The following is a 19,154-nucleotide window of genomic DNA, read 5'->3' as shown; positions in this document are numbered from 1 at the left end:
AGGCAGACAAGGGCCCGGCGTTGCGCGGCCTTTCACAAGCCTATAGCGCTGTTTATCTCTAATGACTCCAAAGTTCAGAGCTATATGCAACCTCACGCGGGGCTGGCAGCGCTGGCCGCCCGCCAAGCGCTCCGGCGGTGGGAGGGAGGTCACTGAATCATACTCGCTCTTATGCAAACGGCCACGGGCGCCTCGCTGCCAAATCCTTCCCCCGACCGAAACGGGGAGGCCGCGTCGCCCTGAGAACCGCGGAAAACAAACTCCCACCGTTCAGAGGTTCGGAGAGCAAGTCATCCCCTGCTCCCGCGCCCCAGCGTGGATTTTCTGCGGAGCTTTTCTGAGAAATGCACCCACTGGGAGCTACAGCTCCGTGCACGCTGCTGGCAGAAGTTGCCTGCCCCAGTGCCGGAGCGCTGGCAGGGTGAGCCGCCCACGACAAGCGGCACGGGGCAGGCAGCGCTTCACACCCCGGCATCCGCCGTGAAAGGACGAAGTGCCGAAAAGAGCGTGCCAGGATGTGAAATTACAGTTGCAGGGATTTTGATACTTAACGCTGCTGACAAGGCCGCGGTCTGACCCACCCCTGCTTGAAGGGCAGCTCTTGAACCCGGAGCTACACGTCCTTAACCTGGAGGGTAGCTTTTTTCACCTACAGGAAAAAAAGTGAGACTGCGTTGCTGATAATACTACTCGTTTATGTGTCCGAAAATGCCCAACTGATTACCGCCACAACACTCAGAGCAGCAGCGAGTGAGCAGTCTGAGGTCAGGATAAAACTGAACACGCACCCAGGGCCATTAGTACTTTTGTTTTTTTTTTTTTTTGAAGCCACATAAGCCAGTTAGCTGCTTTCACCACAGAGAGCAGACTAATATTTCAGTATTTTCCTTGGCCAAAGCCTCCCGCTTGCTGCCGGCGCTTTTCTATTGATTAAAACCATGTTCTTATTTGTTGGGATGAGCGGAGCTCAACTGTGCCGCCTCTGCCTTTAGTCCACGCTCGTTAATCTCCGGTGGGCACCTTGCAAGGTGCTGCCCGGTCTGGCAGGACCCTGCCCAGGGCGGCTGTAACCTTCTGGCAGCAACTGGTCAAAGTCATCGAGCTATAGGTCACTTAAACTTGCAAATCTCTTGATTTAATCAGACCTCTGACGCACATCAACTTGAGCCTCTGCAAACCTGGGTCTTATCCCCAGCTCTGCCGCGCGGCTGCAGGCTGATCCCTTCGTGGCCCCGTGCCTCAGTTTCCCCAGTGATGATGGGTGTTACACTGCTCTGCCAAATTGAGATCTACTGATTAAAAATAAATAAATAAATCTTTTGCGTGCAAACCATCTATTATTTAAAGCATGTGACCAAGCCACACACACATGCACAAGAAAAGGCATTGCTAATGTACTCCACCAGAGTTTTCCACCACACATTTCTCCATGGAAATGGGCTTAGCTCTTTGTTTTAACTGGTCAAAAGCCCAACGAGCAGGAACTACTTGTCTGTACCTTTTTAAAGCACTCCACAGGCATCCACTTTGGGGAGGAAAGAACCCCCCTTCCCTCAAACCATGCATCAAGTGGCTTTTCGATGCCGTATTTTCCCCTCCCCAGTTGGGCATGCTTGCTGAGGCAACATTTCCAACCATTTTCCCTCCCTCCCTGCCAGGGAAGCACCTCCAAGGGACAAGAGAAAACCACACGGGCTCCTGGGTCCTTCAAAGAAACCTCACGCGGGGTCACTGCTGTCACACCACAATCCTGAGAGCAGGCTGGCCAGGAGGGACGTCTGCAGGCTGACCAGGAGCTGTCCCAAACAAAGGCATCGACCCTGTTGACAGAAGAAACGGTTGAAATTAGTGCTTAAAAGGCTCCATTTACATGAAAGCCAGCTGGAAGAGGAGCACGAACCCTGGCCCCTGACGCAAAACGAAGCTCTGGACCATTCTGATACTTTTCATATGCTTTGGGGGGAAACTGTTCCCAGTTCCAACACGCAACCACACTTGGGCAATGCCGCCATGACGGGATTCCCCCAGCTCACTCTAAGATTTTAAAGAACACAGGCTGATGCGCAAGACAGAAGAGAGCACAACCTCCATCTCAGGAGGTTCAAAGGGACCTCGATAAAGGACCAGCCTTATGTGGCAGCAACCACTGCAGGAGGGACACGCATTCACGCCGCCCGTGCCAGCCCACCGTCCCGGCTCTGCTGACGGCGCGAGCCCGGTGGCAAGCACCAAGGGCCGAGGCAGCCCTGCACCCCTGTGTGCTACTGCCCCTCGGGGGGCAAAGAGCCAAGAAGAGGAGAGTCCAGCTGCTCTCCTCCATCTGATGCCTCTCGGCCTTCGGCACACACCAGGGCAGGGTCCGGCGCACGGCAAGGCACAATTTAATTACTCATACACGCGGTAGGTGTAGCAAGAACCCAGCTATCTCTGGGTATCTCGGTCAAACACTCGGTTAAAACATCTGCATGTTTCTTATCACCGCTTGGAGAGGATTAAAATGCCAGGCCAGATATTAACGAGGGAGCAGGTTATAAACCCATCTCAGCTTGAACACTGTGTTCACATCAAGAAAAGCAAAGCAAGAGCAGGACAGATCAAAAGAGAGCCATTAAAGGCGTGAGAAAATGGTGCTGCCATATAAGGAGCTAATAAAGTTAGCAGCTCTCCAGTTTGGAGAAAAAAAGGGCAGGAGAATCAGAAAACATCCTTGGGGTCCATAAAAAAAGTGAAGGGAACAGCCAGAGACAGCCTCACATCTAGGAGGAAATGTGAATACATTGAAGGGCACGTCACAGAGCGAGCAGACAACACTTGAAAAGGCAAGTTCATACATTTTTAACACGTAACATAATGTTCGTAACATTTTTAACACGGTGTCTTACCCAAGTGGTGGAGCACACTGCCACGTGTTGCAGGGACTGCTTGCCAAACATTTAAAAAAGAAAAGATTAGATACCGAACAAGGACAGCAACCAGAGCTATATTTGCTAAGACCGTGACTTCCTATACTTGGTTCTGGCTTAGCGAGGGCTCTGCCTCTTGAGCTCGCAGCAGTGCAGCTGGGGATGGGGAAGGGAGGCGTTACGCTGCTCCCCGCAGCCGGGGACATCGGCCGGCTGCATCGACCAGAGACCTGCAAGGATTGCAGCGGCCGCAGTCACGGCACACAGCAATTATCCTCAGTGTCCAGCAGGCATCCAGCTTGCTTTGCTTTTTACAGGAAAATGGTGTGTTACTCAGCCAAGGGCTCTCAGACAGCACCAGGAACACTCGGAGCTCTGCTTTGTTTGAGCTGGCCAGCTCCAGCCTCCATCTTGCCATTGGAAAATTTATTTACGTGCCCTTCCTGCTCATTGACTATATTTATTAACGTGACAGTATGGCAGCTGAATATCAAATTGCCAGCCAGGCTTTTATCTCATTTTTAAGCCAGCCTGAATTACCGGGCTAATTTTATTGCTTACCCATTACATTTTATGCAACGGATAATTTTCTCCAAGGAGGGATTGGTGCTGTTTGATATTTGGGCTCATGTGTTGCCAAGACGGAGGATATTGGTTTATACGATAACGCTTTGAACATGAAGCCCGGTTCTGGATCCTAAGCAACACAGAGCATAGGATTTGTATTAATAAAGCTATTGATTTTGGTTCTTGCCTCTTTGAGGGTTACTGCTCCAAGCCTTCGAGATGTGGTAACTCGGTCCAAAGACTCCCTTCAAGTCACTGAAATGGTTGCACCCAGAATTTAGCGATTCCTTTTCAAACACTACTCCCAGCTAAACCCGGTGTTCTTATCCGCACAGCACTGGGGACGGGAGCTGCCACAAAATACTGCCACTGTAGCCAGTGGGTTAGCATCAGCTACCTTCTGCAGCACAGTAAACACAGCTCAGGAGCCCCTGGAATTTGGTTTACAGTGAACCCGTTTGTATATATATAAAAGCACGCTTCTGTTTTCAAAATACGTTGCTATACAAAAACAGACGTTTCAGCACCGCACAGAGCAATTGCTAAGCCACGCAACCAAAACACCATGTGCACTCACAGGACTGCAAAAGAGCTCACTCTTGCTTACTGTGCAGCAGATATAGTAGAATTAATACCTAGTTTTTCACGAAATGTAGGGAAAAATATAGAAACATCAAGGTGCCAGCTTCTGCCTTGGCCCCAAAGATCTCTGCGACCACATGAGGAGCTGTACCTGCTCGCTTTTCCCAAACACAGGGTATTTCAACGACCAGACAGAGGACTTCAGTCTGCCAGGCTGCAAAATAAGATGCCTCAAGGGAAAAAAAAAAGGGGGGGAGAAAGGGGGGAAGCCAGACCCACACTGCAAAGGATTTAAAACCAAACCAAACCATTCGGACTGAAGAGATCACTGTATTCTGTACTTTGCCATTTTTAACACCCCGTTGCTGTGCGTTAACTCTACATAAAAGGCCCCACATGCAATGCCCAGAAGGAATCACAGAAATCATGCTGAAGATGCTGCAGGACAAGGGTTTAACACAAATAACACAGTCCAGCCCTGTGAGTTGAAGGCTGCTCTTCCCCACATTCCCCATCTGATTGATCAGCACACCCAGCACAAAATAAATTGCAAGCCAGCCACCATCAGTGCTTTTGTTTCACCAAATGACATTTTGATACCGAAGCGATGTAACTGTGTTTTAAACGAAGCAGACTGTGCACGTTCGTGCCATGTTCACTCTCACTTCAAGGAAAAGGCACAGAAGAAAAGTACTTGTGTATTGAAAGCTATCGCGTCTTAAATCCTCTCCAGCAATATAGCACAGGAGAACAGTTTATCGTCTAGCTTTGGCTTTCATTTTACCCTACCACTAGCTCTGCAGACCTCACGATGCAGCTTTATGTCTTTTTAACTCTTCGCTATAATAGGAAAGCTGGAAAGGCTGTGGTTTCCCCCTTTATGGAGGAGGAGCGGAGGTTTCTATCACTCGCTTGCTTTTTGGCACCAGAAATTCAGGTTTTGTTTAGCTTGGAAACCTCGCAGATGTAGTTCTAGTAACTCTTAAATCCAAAGCATGGGGCGGTAAAAGTTCAGCACTCACAAGGTAACTCTCACTTAGTTGTCCCAAACTGCCAAGGAAAAGTAATTCTGAGTCCCACCGGGTGTGCCAGCCTGGAAAACATGAAATCATCCCAAACGGCCAGTTTGTTGGTCCACTGTACCTGCAGGCCAGTGGAGGCCTCTGAGGAACACAAGGCGTATCTCCAAACACATCCTAGCAAGAGAATAAAATTATTTTCCTGCCCACGCTCACTTAACCCAAATATAGATGAGGCTTCAGGCACACGAGCTATTGGCAATTTTCACGTACACCACACACCAGTTTCCCCCAGCTCTCCAGCACAGGGAGCACGGCATGAAGTCTGGCCTGGACACCTCATACTAATCCTCAGCTAAATTTTTGCCAGAAGAGCATAGAGTCATAGCTGCGCTACAAATCACTGCAGCAACCAGACTGCCTCGCTGGCAATGAAATCGCTGCGTTTCTCATTAGGTGTTGCTCCAGCTTAGCAGGGCAGGGCCCCTCCGCTGGTCAGCCAGAGGCACTCGCACAAGACCAATGCCAATGTTCTCATTAAGGAAGGCTGCACTCACACAACACCAATCCCAACATTCTCGTTAAGGAAGGCTAAGGACAAGGTGCCGATACCTGCTCTCCTTGCTCACTAGGAACTGCTGGGGCTCTGCCTGCCTGCTGAAGTCATGCACGACCTAGGAGAGACCAGAACCAGGTGCTTTTTGTTACATTTTGCAACACAACAAAAGAAATTGCACCCAGCAAGGAAGTACTTCCCTTCTTCCTGGTGAGCAAGCACAACTTTGAGGAATCAAGTAACGAAGCCGCAACATCTCATGGGAGCAAGTTCACAGAAAAAATAGTTCAAGGGGACCCTGATCTTCGGCAACACAATTTAGCATGTTGCAATGCTCCCTCTGACGTCTGCGCATTGCATTTGCCCGAGCAAAATTAGGAGTAATATACTATTGCACGTAGGTCTGTTCACTTGTAGGGAAAGGGGCCCCACAGTTTTACTCCCTGGAGGCGCCCGCTCTCCCCACCCCTTTTGTGTGTGTGTGTGTTTTTTTTTTAATGTGCCACACATCAGCACAATGCTGACAACTGCATTGTATGTTTTCTGCCTATGCAGCAGTTCAAGAGCACACAACTCTGGAAGGTTTTTTGAAAGGGGAAAGGGGGAGGGAGCTGTCCTTTGCTATCCCATTTTAATTGCATGGCTCGCTCTTCTGTGTGACCACGGGGAAGGGGAAAAAAACAAAGGATTAAAAGCAGCACTGATTTTAGCATCCAAAAGGATCAAACTCCGTCTTCTCACGAGATACAGTCAATTGGGCTTAGAGTAAAAGCTACCAGAGGTAAGAAAAAAAAAAAATACACCGGGGTTTCTTCTCTGGCATCGGACCCTAGAAGACAGCTCATCTATCCTCACTTGCTGTTGTTACAGCCTCTGTGTTTCCACACCTGCCAATGCAGAGATATTGGCAGTGAAAAGGGAAAATGGATGGAAGGGTATGAAAAGCCAGACTGTCAGTTTTTCCACCTGCCAGCAGCAGCCTGATGGAGCCTTGGTGGCACAACTCCAATGAGCAGTGACCAGAGCACATTACCAGCCTCCACAAATAAAGCTAATAGCTAATATCTCGCATGCACTTGCGTTACAGAGATAGGACCAGCAAACACAGCCTCCTTTAACAATAAAGATGACTAATCCACAGCAGTTTTTCTTTATTCCTTTTTTGTTTGTTTGTTTTTAAAGCCCACGAGGCAGAGCTTTTTCCAGAAGCACCGGCCTTTTCTTTTGTGAAACAGTAAGTGGTGGGAAGGGGAAGCCCTGGGACCTCCTCATGCTATCCAGACAGAAGTAACCACAGAAACATTGTGGCTTTCTGTGGCCAGTGTACAGCGCACACACAACCAGACCACTGTGCCTTACAGTCGTTGCCAAGGCCAGATCTGACTGCCCCGATGGCCCTTGGATCGCTGCGTGTTTACAGGACTTACAGAGAAGGTATCTACCGTGGAGTGGGAATTACACAAATAATCTTGCATTTCCCTAGGAGGAGAAAAAATTACAGCAGAAGACAGCTTTCACCCATACGATTGCAACAGTCCCCTGCGCTACCTGGGTCAGGGAAGGGATGTGCAGAAAAAAGCTGCATGCAGGGTTGTGCAATAGAAGCGGAGCATCTGCATTAGCTTGGTGGGCCCAGTCCCCCAGGCAAGGTCATTCTGGCTTGCATGGAGACACATTAGCGCTCACAGCCTGCTTTAATGCAAAGCTGTGGTCAAATCACAGTGGAGCCAGCACTAAAGGAGGTCACCTGGGGACTACAAAAAGGTAATGAATTAAAGAAATAAAAATCTATAAGCAGATGTTTACTGACAAGCAGGCAAGTCCACATCTTCACTCCGGCAAAGAGCAAGAAGGAAGGGTCGCTTGCGTGGAGCAGGCTGAGAAATAACAGCCCAGTTCCCAGGACACAGCAAAATACTCTGCATCTACAGAGAACACTAAACAGATTTAGGTTACCGCTTTTATCCATCCCGCATACCAACCTACCCCCTCCCAGCTTTGCAGCCCTAAAACCCACCAGATCTGTCATTATTCTAGCACTCAGAAATGGAGATTTGCCACCGATTCCAGGTCTATGTGATTTTCGGTGGCACTATTAAAATACTTACCCACCTCACAGGCAGAGCTGTGAAAGCTTAAATTTGTGTGTGTTTGCAAATGATTTTGAAAGCCTTCCAAGGAAGGTGCTGTAGAATTGTAAATCCTTCCCATTATTAATAAAATGGAGCTATTGTTCCAGCTCTAATCAAGACTTGTCTCCAGCTGGGCAATTTTAAAATGCAATTCAAAGCGCGCACACACACACACACACAAAAAACGATCATGAGGAAGCTTCAACCCACAGGATACCGAAAAAAAAAAAAAATCATTGAAACAGCAAGCTGTTCGGGGGGGGCTGGGGGGGATAAAAAATAATAACGCTGCTATTTAAAATGAATTCCAAGCAGAAGCACGTTGGGGAGAGGGGAAGCCTCTCTCCCACCGCCTGGGAAAGGTCACTTCTGCCATCAGCAGCAAAGCCTTGCTCCGCAGATCAAGGCTGCAGCAGCGCATGCAAGCGAGCAACCCCATTGCTGTAAGCCCAGCCTCATCCATCTCCATCAGGAGACATCTCTGCTTTTAATTTATTTAGCAAAGGGGGAGGGGGGAAGGGAAGGAAAAAAAAAAAAAGGAAAGAAAAAAAAAAAAAGCCTTGCAAACACCTCCCAGCACCCCCTTCAAGGATGGGGAGATGTAGCAGGGGGGAGAGGCTCGGAAAGAGGCTGCGAGCCGCCAGAGCCCCTCCGAACCGGGGAGGGAGGGAGGGAGGGAGGGAGGTGGTGCATCCTCCTCCTCCTCCTCCTCCTCCTCCTCCTCCTCCCCCGGCGGCAGGACCACGCCTGCCCGGCGCTGCGGCAAAGGCTCCGCAGTGGGTGCTCCCCTCCCCCGTGCAATTTCCTCCGCTGTAGAAACTTCTGGAATAAGCAGCCAAGCTGGGGAGAGGAGAGAAGCCTTCCTACCCACAGAGGGGAAAAAGAAAAAAAAAAAAAAAAAAAAAAGAGCGAGCCGTAGAGCAGATAATAAAAGGGAAAGGAATGCACAAGGACCGGGGCACGGCTCTGCCTGCGTGCACAAAATCTCTGTGTACACCGTATGTGCCCGGCGCGGCGGGGTTTGCAGCCTGCGTGGCTGGAAACAAAACGCACCAACACAAAAGCACAAAAAATGGTGGTGTTTGGAGCGCTAGATGGTGGAATAAAGGAGCTGATCCCTCCTCCCGGAGCTACAGCAAAGCCCTGCCACTTAAGTTGAACTAATTTGTCCTCTCTTTTCGGTACAATGAATTGTCTGATCTGGACTATTTGATTGCATTTGCAGCTTCAGTTACTGGGGTTTGTTTTTCTATTTTTTTTTTTCCATTTTTGGTTCTGTTTCATTGTTTTCATTTTTTATTTTTCTCTTTTAATTAAAAAAAAATCCTCCCCAAATATCCCATGGAAAAATCTACATCTCTGTGGAACAAATAAAACATTCAGGCACAAACTTCCATCATGGACTGTTAAAAAGAAATGGGTTGCTTTTTTCTTTTTTTCCTTTTTTTCTTTTTTATGATGGCATTTTTTTCTTCTGCTTTTAGGATATATTGTAGTAGAAAGCCAATGGAGGAAAACACAGGTAATATATATATATAAATATAAAATCAAACATATATACGGGCCAAAAATGGAGTAATTATATGTAATTAAATCATAGTGTTTTAGGTGTGTGGCTTTTGTTTTATATTCTGTAATCTGTCCTTGGAAGAAGGACATATATAAATATAGATATATGTAGAAATAAAAGAACATCTGTATGGGCCTAAATCCGTAATTCTAGGGAAAAAAAGAAAAAAAAAAAGAAAAAAAAATTGTAGTAGTATTTTAGGTGTGTGGTTTTTAACAAAGCAGGGGCAATGTTATAATGTAACAATACTGTGGTGCAGAGAAAGGTAAGACAGCATTAACTGAAAAAAAAAAAAAAAAAGAAAAAGAAAGAAAGAAGCGTACGTGGTACCTTGGCTGCAGCCTCCAGCGAGCATTTGGATGTGACGGGGTGTTTTTTTACGGTATTACCACGTCTGATCACACCAAGTATATGCTTTTAATTACCCGAATGGCGGGCAGGCTGTCGTGCGGAGCCAGGCAAGCAGCGGCTTCTTCCCCGCGCCCCTCCAGCTCTGCAGATAAATCACTCCTCGGGTGTTTTGGGTTTTCGGTGCCTTTTTTTTTTTTTTTTTTTTTTTATAATCACGTTTGGGCATTTTCCACGCTGTGAGGAGAGCGAGAGGCGGTGGCTTCAACCCCTGCGAAGGAGAAAAAGCAGTGGAGGAGAAAGAATTAGGCATAGAACTACCCACCTTGGGGTGCGTGTGTGTGTGTGGAGGGGGTGGTGGAAAGAGCAATTCTGGCCCCAAAATCTTCACGCTCTGAGGGAAAAAACGCCCCAAATGGGTCGGTGCTGGCGGGCTGTGGCGTGGAGGGACCACGGGGGCGATGGCGGCGGGGGGAGGCCGAAGCCGCCCCCGAGGCCGAGTGGAAACGCACATCTCCGGGCATTTTCGCGTCCTTTTGCAAAGGCGGAGGGGAGAAGGGGGGTGCGTGAGGAAGGCGCGGGGGGAGCTCGGGTTTCACCCGCAGCGCTTTCACAGCCCGCCTGGAGGGGCCCCGCACGCCGGGGGGGGGCCGCTCGGCCGTGCTCCTGGCACGGCTTTGCCCACGCTCGCCGCCCCGGCCCCGCGCCGCCCGTCCTTCCCCCCGCTGCCCGCCCGGCGCCATTTTGTCGCCTGGGCGCCGCTCGCCCTGGCCTGGCCGGGCGGCCATTTTGTGAAGCGAGCGGCGGGCGGGGCGGCTCCTGCAGTACCGCGGGCGGCCGCCACGCGCGGCCGAGGCGGCGCGCTGGTGCCTGAGGCGGGCAGCCCCCGGCCCCCTCCTCCTCCCTCCTTTGTGAGGCAAATATCCTCCTTTTTCTATTTTTTTTTTCTTCCGTCCGCAAAATGGGGAGGCTACGTGGTGCCCTTAAAACGCCAGGGTCGGCGAGAAAGGGAGGCGGCCGGCGGCGGAGGGACGAGGCCGATCGTCTCAGCACACTCCTGCCTCGGACGAAGCCATCTGCAGGGGCGCATAAAGGAGATTAAAGTCTGTTCCCCCGGCTGGGCCGTGAGGGAAAGTTTAGCCGCACGGAGAATTAAGGGATATATTTATTTTTAGGAGATATCCCCCCCGCCTCATGCCTCCAGTGATAAATCACCGAGGTCAATGAGCTGCCCTGACAAACGCCCCGCTGCTGCAAAATGCAGCATTACCCCCGAGAGAAATCTATCCCAGGCTTTACATATATTTTTTTTTCAACAAAATCCCACACCTATGGGCTCTAATCAACACCCCTGCAAAATAAAGAAGAAACATAAGCTGCTTGAAGTCAGGTCCAAGTGAAAATCGTTAATTCACAGCCAGGAAACGGGGCTGCAGGATGCTGTAATTGCCACTGATGCGATGAAGTAAAGCTGGGATATAAAATGTCAAAGCCCTGCTTGCAGACATGTGCTATGCATCTATTTTCAGAAATAGGGTGGTGGTTTTTTTTTCCCTTTTTTTTTTAACAGCGTATAATTTGCAGGCTGGTAACATGCTTGCATAACAGGCTGCATCGATTTCGCCTTGCGTATCAAAAACACTGTATGTGTTAAAAATAAATCCCAGCACTGGGTATTTAGGTGACAATCCTAGCCTGATCCTGCTTTGGGATCCTCCCATAAACATATCTCAGCCTGGATGGCTTGCTTTTGCAGGGAGACTGGAAAAAAAGGAGAATAGTGCACGGTGTTTGTTTTTTTTTTTTTTTTTACATCCTGGCCGTGCTCCAAATTCTGAAGCTGGAGACATTGGAAACATTCAGGGCTTGCACTGCTCCACTTATTTTTAACCCAGAATGATTCCGGCTGCTTTTCATCCTTCTACCTCAACCAGACCACATTTCATGAAAGAGCTGTTAGCTTTTCAGGTTGCACTGAATCCGGGAAGATGCAGGAAATGCGTCCGAATGGTCTGCCGGAAAGGAAAACGCTGCAGCAATCCGGCTGGGATATGGTTGTAATTAACTCAGGTCAACCAAAGGAAAAATCCAGTTCTTCAGCTCTCTGTCCTGTTTAAAAGGAAAACAAAGCATCACCATTAACAGCTTTCTAGCCAGCAATGCCCCCTCAACTGCTCTAGCCTCAGTTTTCCCTCCTGAGAACTGACCCATTTTGCCACAGCGTTTGCTGGTGGCTGGCTCTCGTTCCCCGCTCCCCGGTTGCTTTCCATGGCCAACAGCACCTTGGAGGCGGTGATGGCAGAGGGAAAGCATGTGAGGAATCCGGCTCGTCTCTCCCCCTCTGTCCGCCGCCTGCTTTTCACATTTCTCACGGCTGATGGGGCAGTTTCCAACCCGTTTCCCTTTTCAGACTTGCTTATGCTGCACCAAAATCTTCAGCTTACAAACAAAACCTGTAAGAGGCGCAATTTGTTACAAACCAAAACCTTGATCACTGATTTAAAAACAGTATGGCCATGCCTGTTGGCTCATCCTTCACTTTAAAAGCTCATTTTAGCAAACATGGCTGTCCCTTGAGTCGCAAGAAAGATAACCTTTGCAGGTTTTGTCATACACTCTCATATTCCTGAGAGCAAATTGGGCCCGCAGCAGGGTATGGTATCGGATGCCTTCTCTGGGAAAGACCAGAGAAATTTTATCCCCAGGCCGCACCCAGGCTGAAGTGAAGAAATATTTGCATTTGCTTCTCCTTGGAGGGCAGCCAGCCTGCCTCGCAGGTCCCTCCCTGCTCGCCTTGGCCTGCCAAGAGGGATTGCAAGAAAAGACGGGCTGATTGCAGCAGCCAAGGGGCGGGCAGGGCCCGGTCGGCGCATTTCGCAGGCTCTCCGTGCCCTTTTGCACCTCTGCTGGAAGGCAACAAGTGAGACCTCAAGCGGATTTTACACCTCTGGGTGGTCTCGGTGGGGCTCTGCAGGGCTTTGGGGGGCTCCCTGGGCAAAACAGGAGCTTCGCGTTGCTCCAGGCGTGCTTTGTATTTTTGTTGGCAAATCCAGGTGCATTGGTGCTGAGTAAGGAGGCAGACTTTAAACTTTTCCCCTTGCAAAATCGCTTGTAAGGGGGGTGAGGAGCCCAAGGACAGGCTGAGCTGTTGCAGACTGCATTTGCTTGCTCGTCGGCTGGATGGGACCCCCAGAACATCTCCTCTGCATGGCTCAGCCGGGGCTGGAAATACAGCACAATTCCTCGAGATCCTCCCAGGGGAAAACCCAGGGCTGTGCTTTTCAGGCTTAACAACACTCTCCAGGCCCCAGCTCATAATGCTTCTCCCCTTATCCACCAAGAAAGCAGCTTAAATCAGCCTTTATCTGCTTACCTCCCTATCTGCCCACTCCTGTCATTCTCTGCTCCTGGAAAAAAGTACCAAATCTGACCATTTCTGCATCCCTTTGCCATGCTGCTGAACTCTCCAGCTGCACCTTGCCCTGTTCCTCTCCCCTCCAAGGCTTTGTGTTGATAAAAACCTTTCCCTTCCTGCCTCTGGCTAAAAATCGCCCCACTCCCGGTGCTAACAGACTGTCCTGGCTCGCTCTGTGGGGAAGTACTGGACGCCTTCTCGCTTTAGCTCTGCAGAGGGGTAGCGTGGCTGTGAAGCACCCGAAGGTGCTGCACAGAGGGATTAACAAGCGTGCAATGCAATAACACATCCAAAACACTGCTCAGCATCAACGCTTCCATCCTCCCTGAAAACCTTGTCTGGAAAACACCCATACTGCAAAAAAGTGGGAAGCCCTTTGCTCTCTGGCTCTTCCCTTCCCCACTCCCACAGTCCTGCCCGTGTCTTTTTACTTTTCTGGCATCCTTTTGGTGCCTGGCTTCCCCCACAGGGCAGAGGCTTTGGAAACAAGAGCTGATTTTGAGCACTGGATATCCCTGGCGTGGGAGACGTCCCTGGCCAGCCAGACCCAAAGCCACTTCCATACGTGACCGTCCTGGCTCCGGGAATGACAACTTTACATGAGCATCCTATTTATAAATAGTTTACAGCAAGTTGTGACCTGATTGATGGCCATAGACGCACATTACCAACGTGAGTAATAGGCTTTGTAGATGGGGAGAGACGGCAGGAAACATTTGCGGGGTTGCTGTGATTAATCGGCCAGCCCGCCGGACTCCAGTGCATGCATTACCCATACGTTAACCCTTTCGTTCAGAAATACAGCACGTGCTGGAAAGACATTATTCAACGTGACCTAGAAGCGTTTATCTGCTGTTTTTTCTGGTTGTTTGTTTAGCTCGTTTTTTTGTTTGTTTGTTTTTTTGCATCTTCCTTTTCTCACCAGGAAAGCATTAGATATCATCTCAGATGCTTTTGCTATTTTCTGCACTTGGTTTGTGACATTATGAACACTTTTGGTTAAAAAGAGACCCCCTCTGTGTCTGGCTGGTTTGTAAAACACTCCCAAGCACCAACAAGGAGCGCTGGTGGCACTGCTTGCACAGATGTCAGAAGCACAGGGAATAGGGTTAATTTCCGCCTTTTTTTCCATGTTCGACCAAAGGAAAGTCAAAAAGCTCCTGCCAGCAGAGCAGTATTATCTCGGATAAAATGCAAAAACGAGGCATTGGTACCAGTGCTGTTGGATACAGAAGACAGAATTTAGACAGAGTTTTTTCTGCCTGATGGGGGAATTTGTGCTCCGGCTGCCCTCTGCTGGCTCTGAGACTTGTTTGAGACGGCGCACAGACGATCAGCAAAAACAAGCGTCCTAACATCCTTTTATCAGCGCTGCATTGCAAAATCCCAAGTCCATCCCCCCCAAATGACCCTCTACTCTCCCCTAGCCTGCTGAATCACCGCGTCCCACCACAAAAGCAGCTGCATTCCCAGCGAGCAACCCAAGCGAGCTCACATCCAGCCTCCTGCCACCCACAGCAGCCCATAAGTCCAGAAGTGGCTTTTTCCCTATTTGCAAACTTGTGTTTTGTAAGGTCCGGGACACAGGAAACGGGTGGATGAAAGAAACTACATTTTTAGTTTGGGGTTTTATTTAACTACAAGGAACTAAATCAGTGCTGCTCTCTGCATCACCCCAGAGAGAAACGTTTAAATGAAACCCCAAGGAAGCTCAAGAAGAAAGAAAAACACCGAGGAAACCAAACCGGCCTCAGAAGAGTTTTTTTTTTTTTTAAAAAAAAAAAAGGCAAAAGAAACCTCAGCTCGCCCACCACTGCTGCTCTGCCAGGGCTTTTTCTGTTCGCAACGAGCGGTTGGGAAGAGGGCTGAGGGACAGGGTCCCGGCCCGTTGTGGCAACGAAAACGCCGGTCCCGCCGCTCCCTGCGGGGACATCGTGGGACAAGCGGGGGTTTTTAGCAGGACGACTCGTTCCGCCGGCGGACGTGGCAGGACTTGCAGAGGAGGTGCTGGCCCAGGGGGTAGCACCCATCCTCCGTCGGCTCCGGCGACAGGGGCGTCCCACAGCTCTGTGGAGGAGCAGGAGCACAGAGGCCACAGCTTAGCCCCGCGCTGCATCGCACGCAGGACGCCGCGCCATGCAGGATGCTGTGCCAATGCGCCCCGCATTCTCACAAAACCCACCTTGTGTCCAACCCATCCAACACCAACCGCGGGTGCTTTGCGGAGGCATCAGGACAACCCCACTTGGATTTCAGCCGCCCCCCACCCCGGACCGTACCTCACAGCGGTAGCAGCTCTCATGAAAGCTGCGTCCCAGGCACTCGATCTTGTAGGTGTCCTGGTCCTCACTGGGGATGATGGGGAGCTTGCAGGCACCGCACACCGGGGCGTATTTCCTTGGTGGGACAAAAAGAGGGGTGACGTGAGCCCCAGGGGGCGGCAGGGACAAGCTGAAAGCCCCCACCCAGGGCTGCTCTCCTACCTGTAGAAGTCAGCCACGCAGTACACCTCGTCCCGCTCATCCACGGCAAAGCTCTCGGCGCCGATGGCCTGGCCGCAGGCGGTGCAGGCGAAGCAGCTGGGGTGGAAGCCCTTGCCCATGGCACGCACGATGCGCTCCGAGATCAGCCCCTGGCACTTGGCGCATTTCTCCAGAGTGGCCTGGAGGCGATGGGGGGAACACGCGTGATGCCGGTGCCCCCCGACATCCCTGGGGGCACCGAGCATCCCGTCGGGACGGGTACCTGGTAGCAGGCGTCGCACGTGGGGCGCCCGTCCCTCTGGTAGTAGCGCTGCCCGGCCAGGCGCTGGTGGCAGGTGCGGCAGGTGAAGCAGTCGGCGTGGTACTGCTTCCGCATCGCCTCCACCGTCGGCTCCCGCGGGCCCACAGCTTTGTGGCAGAAGGCGCAGATGTCTGCGGGAGGGGATGAGGGGGGGTCGGCCTCGGCGTCCCCAGCTGGGGATGAGCCTGTGCCACGCAGCCGGGTCCCCCTGCTCACCTCTGGAGCCATCCCTCTCCAGGTGCCCGTTCGCATCCTGCCACGGCGGCTTGTCTGCTTGCTCCCGGCAAAATTTGGGCGGCCTCAGCTCGGCAGGGAAGGCAGAAGGAGCCTGGTGAGCAGGAGGCAAACGCGTGTCACGTGGAAGCCCTCGAGGGTGGGGAAACTGAGGCGCGGGGGCAATGGCACCCCGTGGGCCTGACCTGCAGGGTGGCAGGCGCTGCGAGGTCCAGCTGCTGCAGCGCCGGACCCAGCGCCTCCGCGGACAAGGGCTGGGGCACTTCGGAGAGGATGAGGACCGGTGAGGACGAAGGCACGGGCGCTGGTGGGGACCGAGGGCAGCTTTCTGCAGGAAAAGCCAGGCACGGCGCGCTGGGAGGGCGACACCAGCTCCCATCCCACACCTCTCCCCCTGCAATAACACCCCGACGCTTTGCCGCAGCGCTTGCCGACCAGCCCCAAAAGCAAACGCCGGCCCGGCAGGAGGAGACAAACAGAGCCGATAAGTGCCCGGCGATGGAGAGCAAACACAGCCCTTCCCCAGCAGCCGGATCCAATCCGGGGTCGGCTTGGGGAACAACCCCCCACAAACACCCCTCCCCAAAAGCACGTCCCCCCCCCCCCTCTGCCTGCACCCGCATCCTTTTGCAAAGCGTCGCCGCGGGATCCTCGGCACCGGCATCGTCCTCGCGCGCGGGACCCCTCGGACGCCCCTCACCTCCGTTGGGCAAAGCCAGGGGCTGTGGCGCGGATGCCCGGGGGCGATGGGTGCCCTCGGGGACGGGGGGTGACACCCCCGGTTGGGGCCGTTCCTTGGTGGCCGCCTCCCTCCGCGGGGGCACCAGGGTGATGAACACGGACGAAGCCATCCTCTTCTCCGCTTTCCCGGGGAGCATCGTGGAAATGGCAGGTGGGCCGGAGCTGCGCTGGATTTTTTTTTATTTTTTCAAAAACAAGACAAAGAAAATAATATAAACAACAGAGCGAAAGCTGCCGGTGTGCCGGTAGCTTGGTGTGCCTGCAGCCGCGCTGCCCTTCGGCCTCAACCCGCCTCCTCCTCGCCCTCCCGGAAAGGAAGAAGGAACGAGCGGCCCCGTGCCCGTCCCACGTCACGGCAATAAACAGCCTCGTGCCCATCGGGATGCGGTGTAAAGGGACCCGGCAAAGCGCCCGGCAGGGGGGAGCGGGTGAAGCCCCCAGGGTCTCCCCTTCTCAAGCCTCCTTGGCCAACCCCAGCTTTCTGCAAGCTTTGTAAGCTTCTTTTTCCCTCTTGTTGCCCAAACGGGGATGAAACAGCTGGAGAAACACATCTTGCCTATTGAAAATAGGGTTGCGAGAGCATCTGCTTTTGCACACCCTTTTTGGGGTGTTTCCTAGGTCCCCGAGCTCCCCTATCTCCCCCTTACCACCCCCGGCACGAGGCACCCCCCCCTTTTTCTTTCTGCAGCTGGGGAAACTGAGGCACAAAGGTGCCGAAGCGGCCCCCGCGCATCGCCCGCCGCGCAGGCAGGATGCGCCCGACCCCAAGCGACCCCGGCGGGGAAGGAAGAGGGCTGTTCGTTCAGCTCCGCCAGGGGAAAAGCAGCCCAGCTGGCCGGGGAGGAGGGGGAAACGCGTTTCCTCCCCGCCGCCGTCCCCGCACCTACCCGTGCGACGAGTTGCCTGGCCTCATGCGGCACCGTGGCGGCGGCACGGGGCGGCTCTGCTCCCCCAAATCCCCTTCACGGGCATCCCCGCATCCTCTGCGGCGGGGAAAAAGCTCGGGGACAAGCGCGCGCTGGTGACTTCAGCCTCTGACTCAAATGAAAGGGAGGAAAAGGAAAACCCAGAGTGGCTTCGCGTGCTCCCTCCCTCCCCGCCGGCGAAACCCAAACGGGCCCCGGCGCTGCCAGCCCTCGCCCGGCGCTCAAATCCTCGCCCCGGGCAGCCGCCGCTTCCGTGCTCCCTGGCCGGGCGGCAGAAAATAAGGGGGGGGGGAAAAGTAATAATCATAAAAAAAAAAAAAAAATCTCCAGGGCTAATGTGAACCATGTGCTCGGTGCATTCCTCTTTGTGCTGGGGCGGCCGAGCTCCCGGCGGCCCCGCTGCCGCCCCACCGCCCCACCGCCCGGGGTGGCTGAAGTTGGGGGGGGCAGCATTAGTGGGGCTTGCACCCCATTTTTTTGGGGGGGGGGTCCCTCCCCCCTGAGGTCGCGCCTTCCCTCTGCCGGGCTGTTTTGGGATGGCTGCGTTGGGAAGGGGCCTTGCAAGAGTTGCCCCAAATCTGGGCTGCCAGAGCCTGGGTGGGATCGATGGGGCCGGGGCCACTTGTGGGGCACTCATGGGGCTGGGGCCACTTATGGGACATCCCCTCCCAAACTGGGGTGGGACGTGGCCCTCCTATGGCTGCCCCCCCAGCCCCAGGGACCTCCACGGGCCCTGTGAGGATACCCGAGGGAGACAGGACAGGGTGGGGGCCAGACCCCTGTCCCCCCGCGGCCCCGCTGTCCCCTCCCCACTTTACCCAGGGGGTGGCTTTGCAGCCCCCCGTCCCCCACCTGGGTGTCCCCCCCGTCCCTGCAGAGGGTGGCCCTGCAGTCCCCAGCCCCCTGTCCCCTCCCGGGGGGTGCCGATCCCCAATGTGGCGGTTCTCCCCCCGTCCCCTCCCCTCCCCTCCCCGGGGGTGGCTCTTGGCCCCGTCCCGTCCCAGGACAGCCCCGCAGCCCCTGTCCCTTCCCCTGGGGGAGCGGGGGTCCCACGTCCCACCCCGGGGTGGCCCCAGTCCCACATACCCGGGGGTGTTCCCTGCCTGGGGAAAAGGTGCTGGGGGGGGGGGGGGTTCCCCTATTAGTGTGGGGGGGGCGTCGCTTGCCCGGGGGCGTCCCCGCAGCCCCCTGTGCCCCCGGGGGTGGCCGCTGTCCCCGTCCCCGTCCCCTACCTGCGCAGCCGGTGCGGGTCCCTCCGTGCGCTCCGCGGGCGCGCCCTGCCCGGCGGGGGGGCAGAGGGGAGGCTGAGCCGCCCGGCATCGCCGCCCCTTCCTCCCTCCTCCTCCTCCTCCTCCCTCCCTGCCCCACGGCCCGCCC

The 19,154-nt window shown here is 53.4% G+C and overlaps 1 protein-coding gene across 1 annotated transcript; it reads right to left on the bottom strand.

Annotated features, from left to right (window-relative positions):
• Positions 1-14,836: 14,836 nt before the first annotated feature.
• FBLIM1 (filamin binding LIM protein 1) lies at positions 14,837-19,154 on the bottom strand. The gene is made up of 9 exons (XM_048048640.2): positions 19,010-19,154; positions 17,739-17,885; positions 16,811-17,013; positions 16,296-16,438; positions 16,093-16,204; positions 15,838-16,007; positions 15,576-15,754; positions 15,372-15,489; positions 14,837-15,159 (listed from the first exon to the last, which is right to left on the bottom strand). The coding sequence occupies exons 2-9, from the start codon at positions 17,762-17,764 to the stop codon at positions 15,046-15,048; spliced, it is 1,065 nt and encodes a 354-aa protein (XP_047904597.2). The 5' UTR covers positions 17,765-17,885; positions 19,010-19,154; the 3' UTR covers positions 14,837-15,045.

This window comes from Anser cygnoides, chromosome 23 (genome assembly GCF_040182565.1).
Source record: "Anser cygnoides isolate HZ-2024a breed goose chromosome 23, Taihu_goose_T2T_genome, whole genome shotgun sequence".
In the NCBI taxonomy this organism is placed as follows: Eukaryota; Metazoa; Chordata; class Aves; order Anseriformes; family Anatidae; genus Anser; species Anser cygnoides.
The sequence above is the reverse complement of the archived record's forward strand: the minus strand, read 5'-3'. Positions and strand labels throughout refer to the sequence as shown.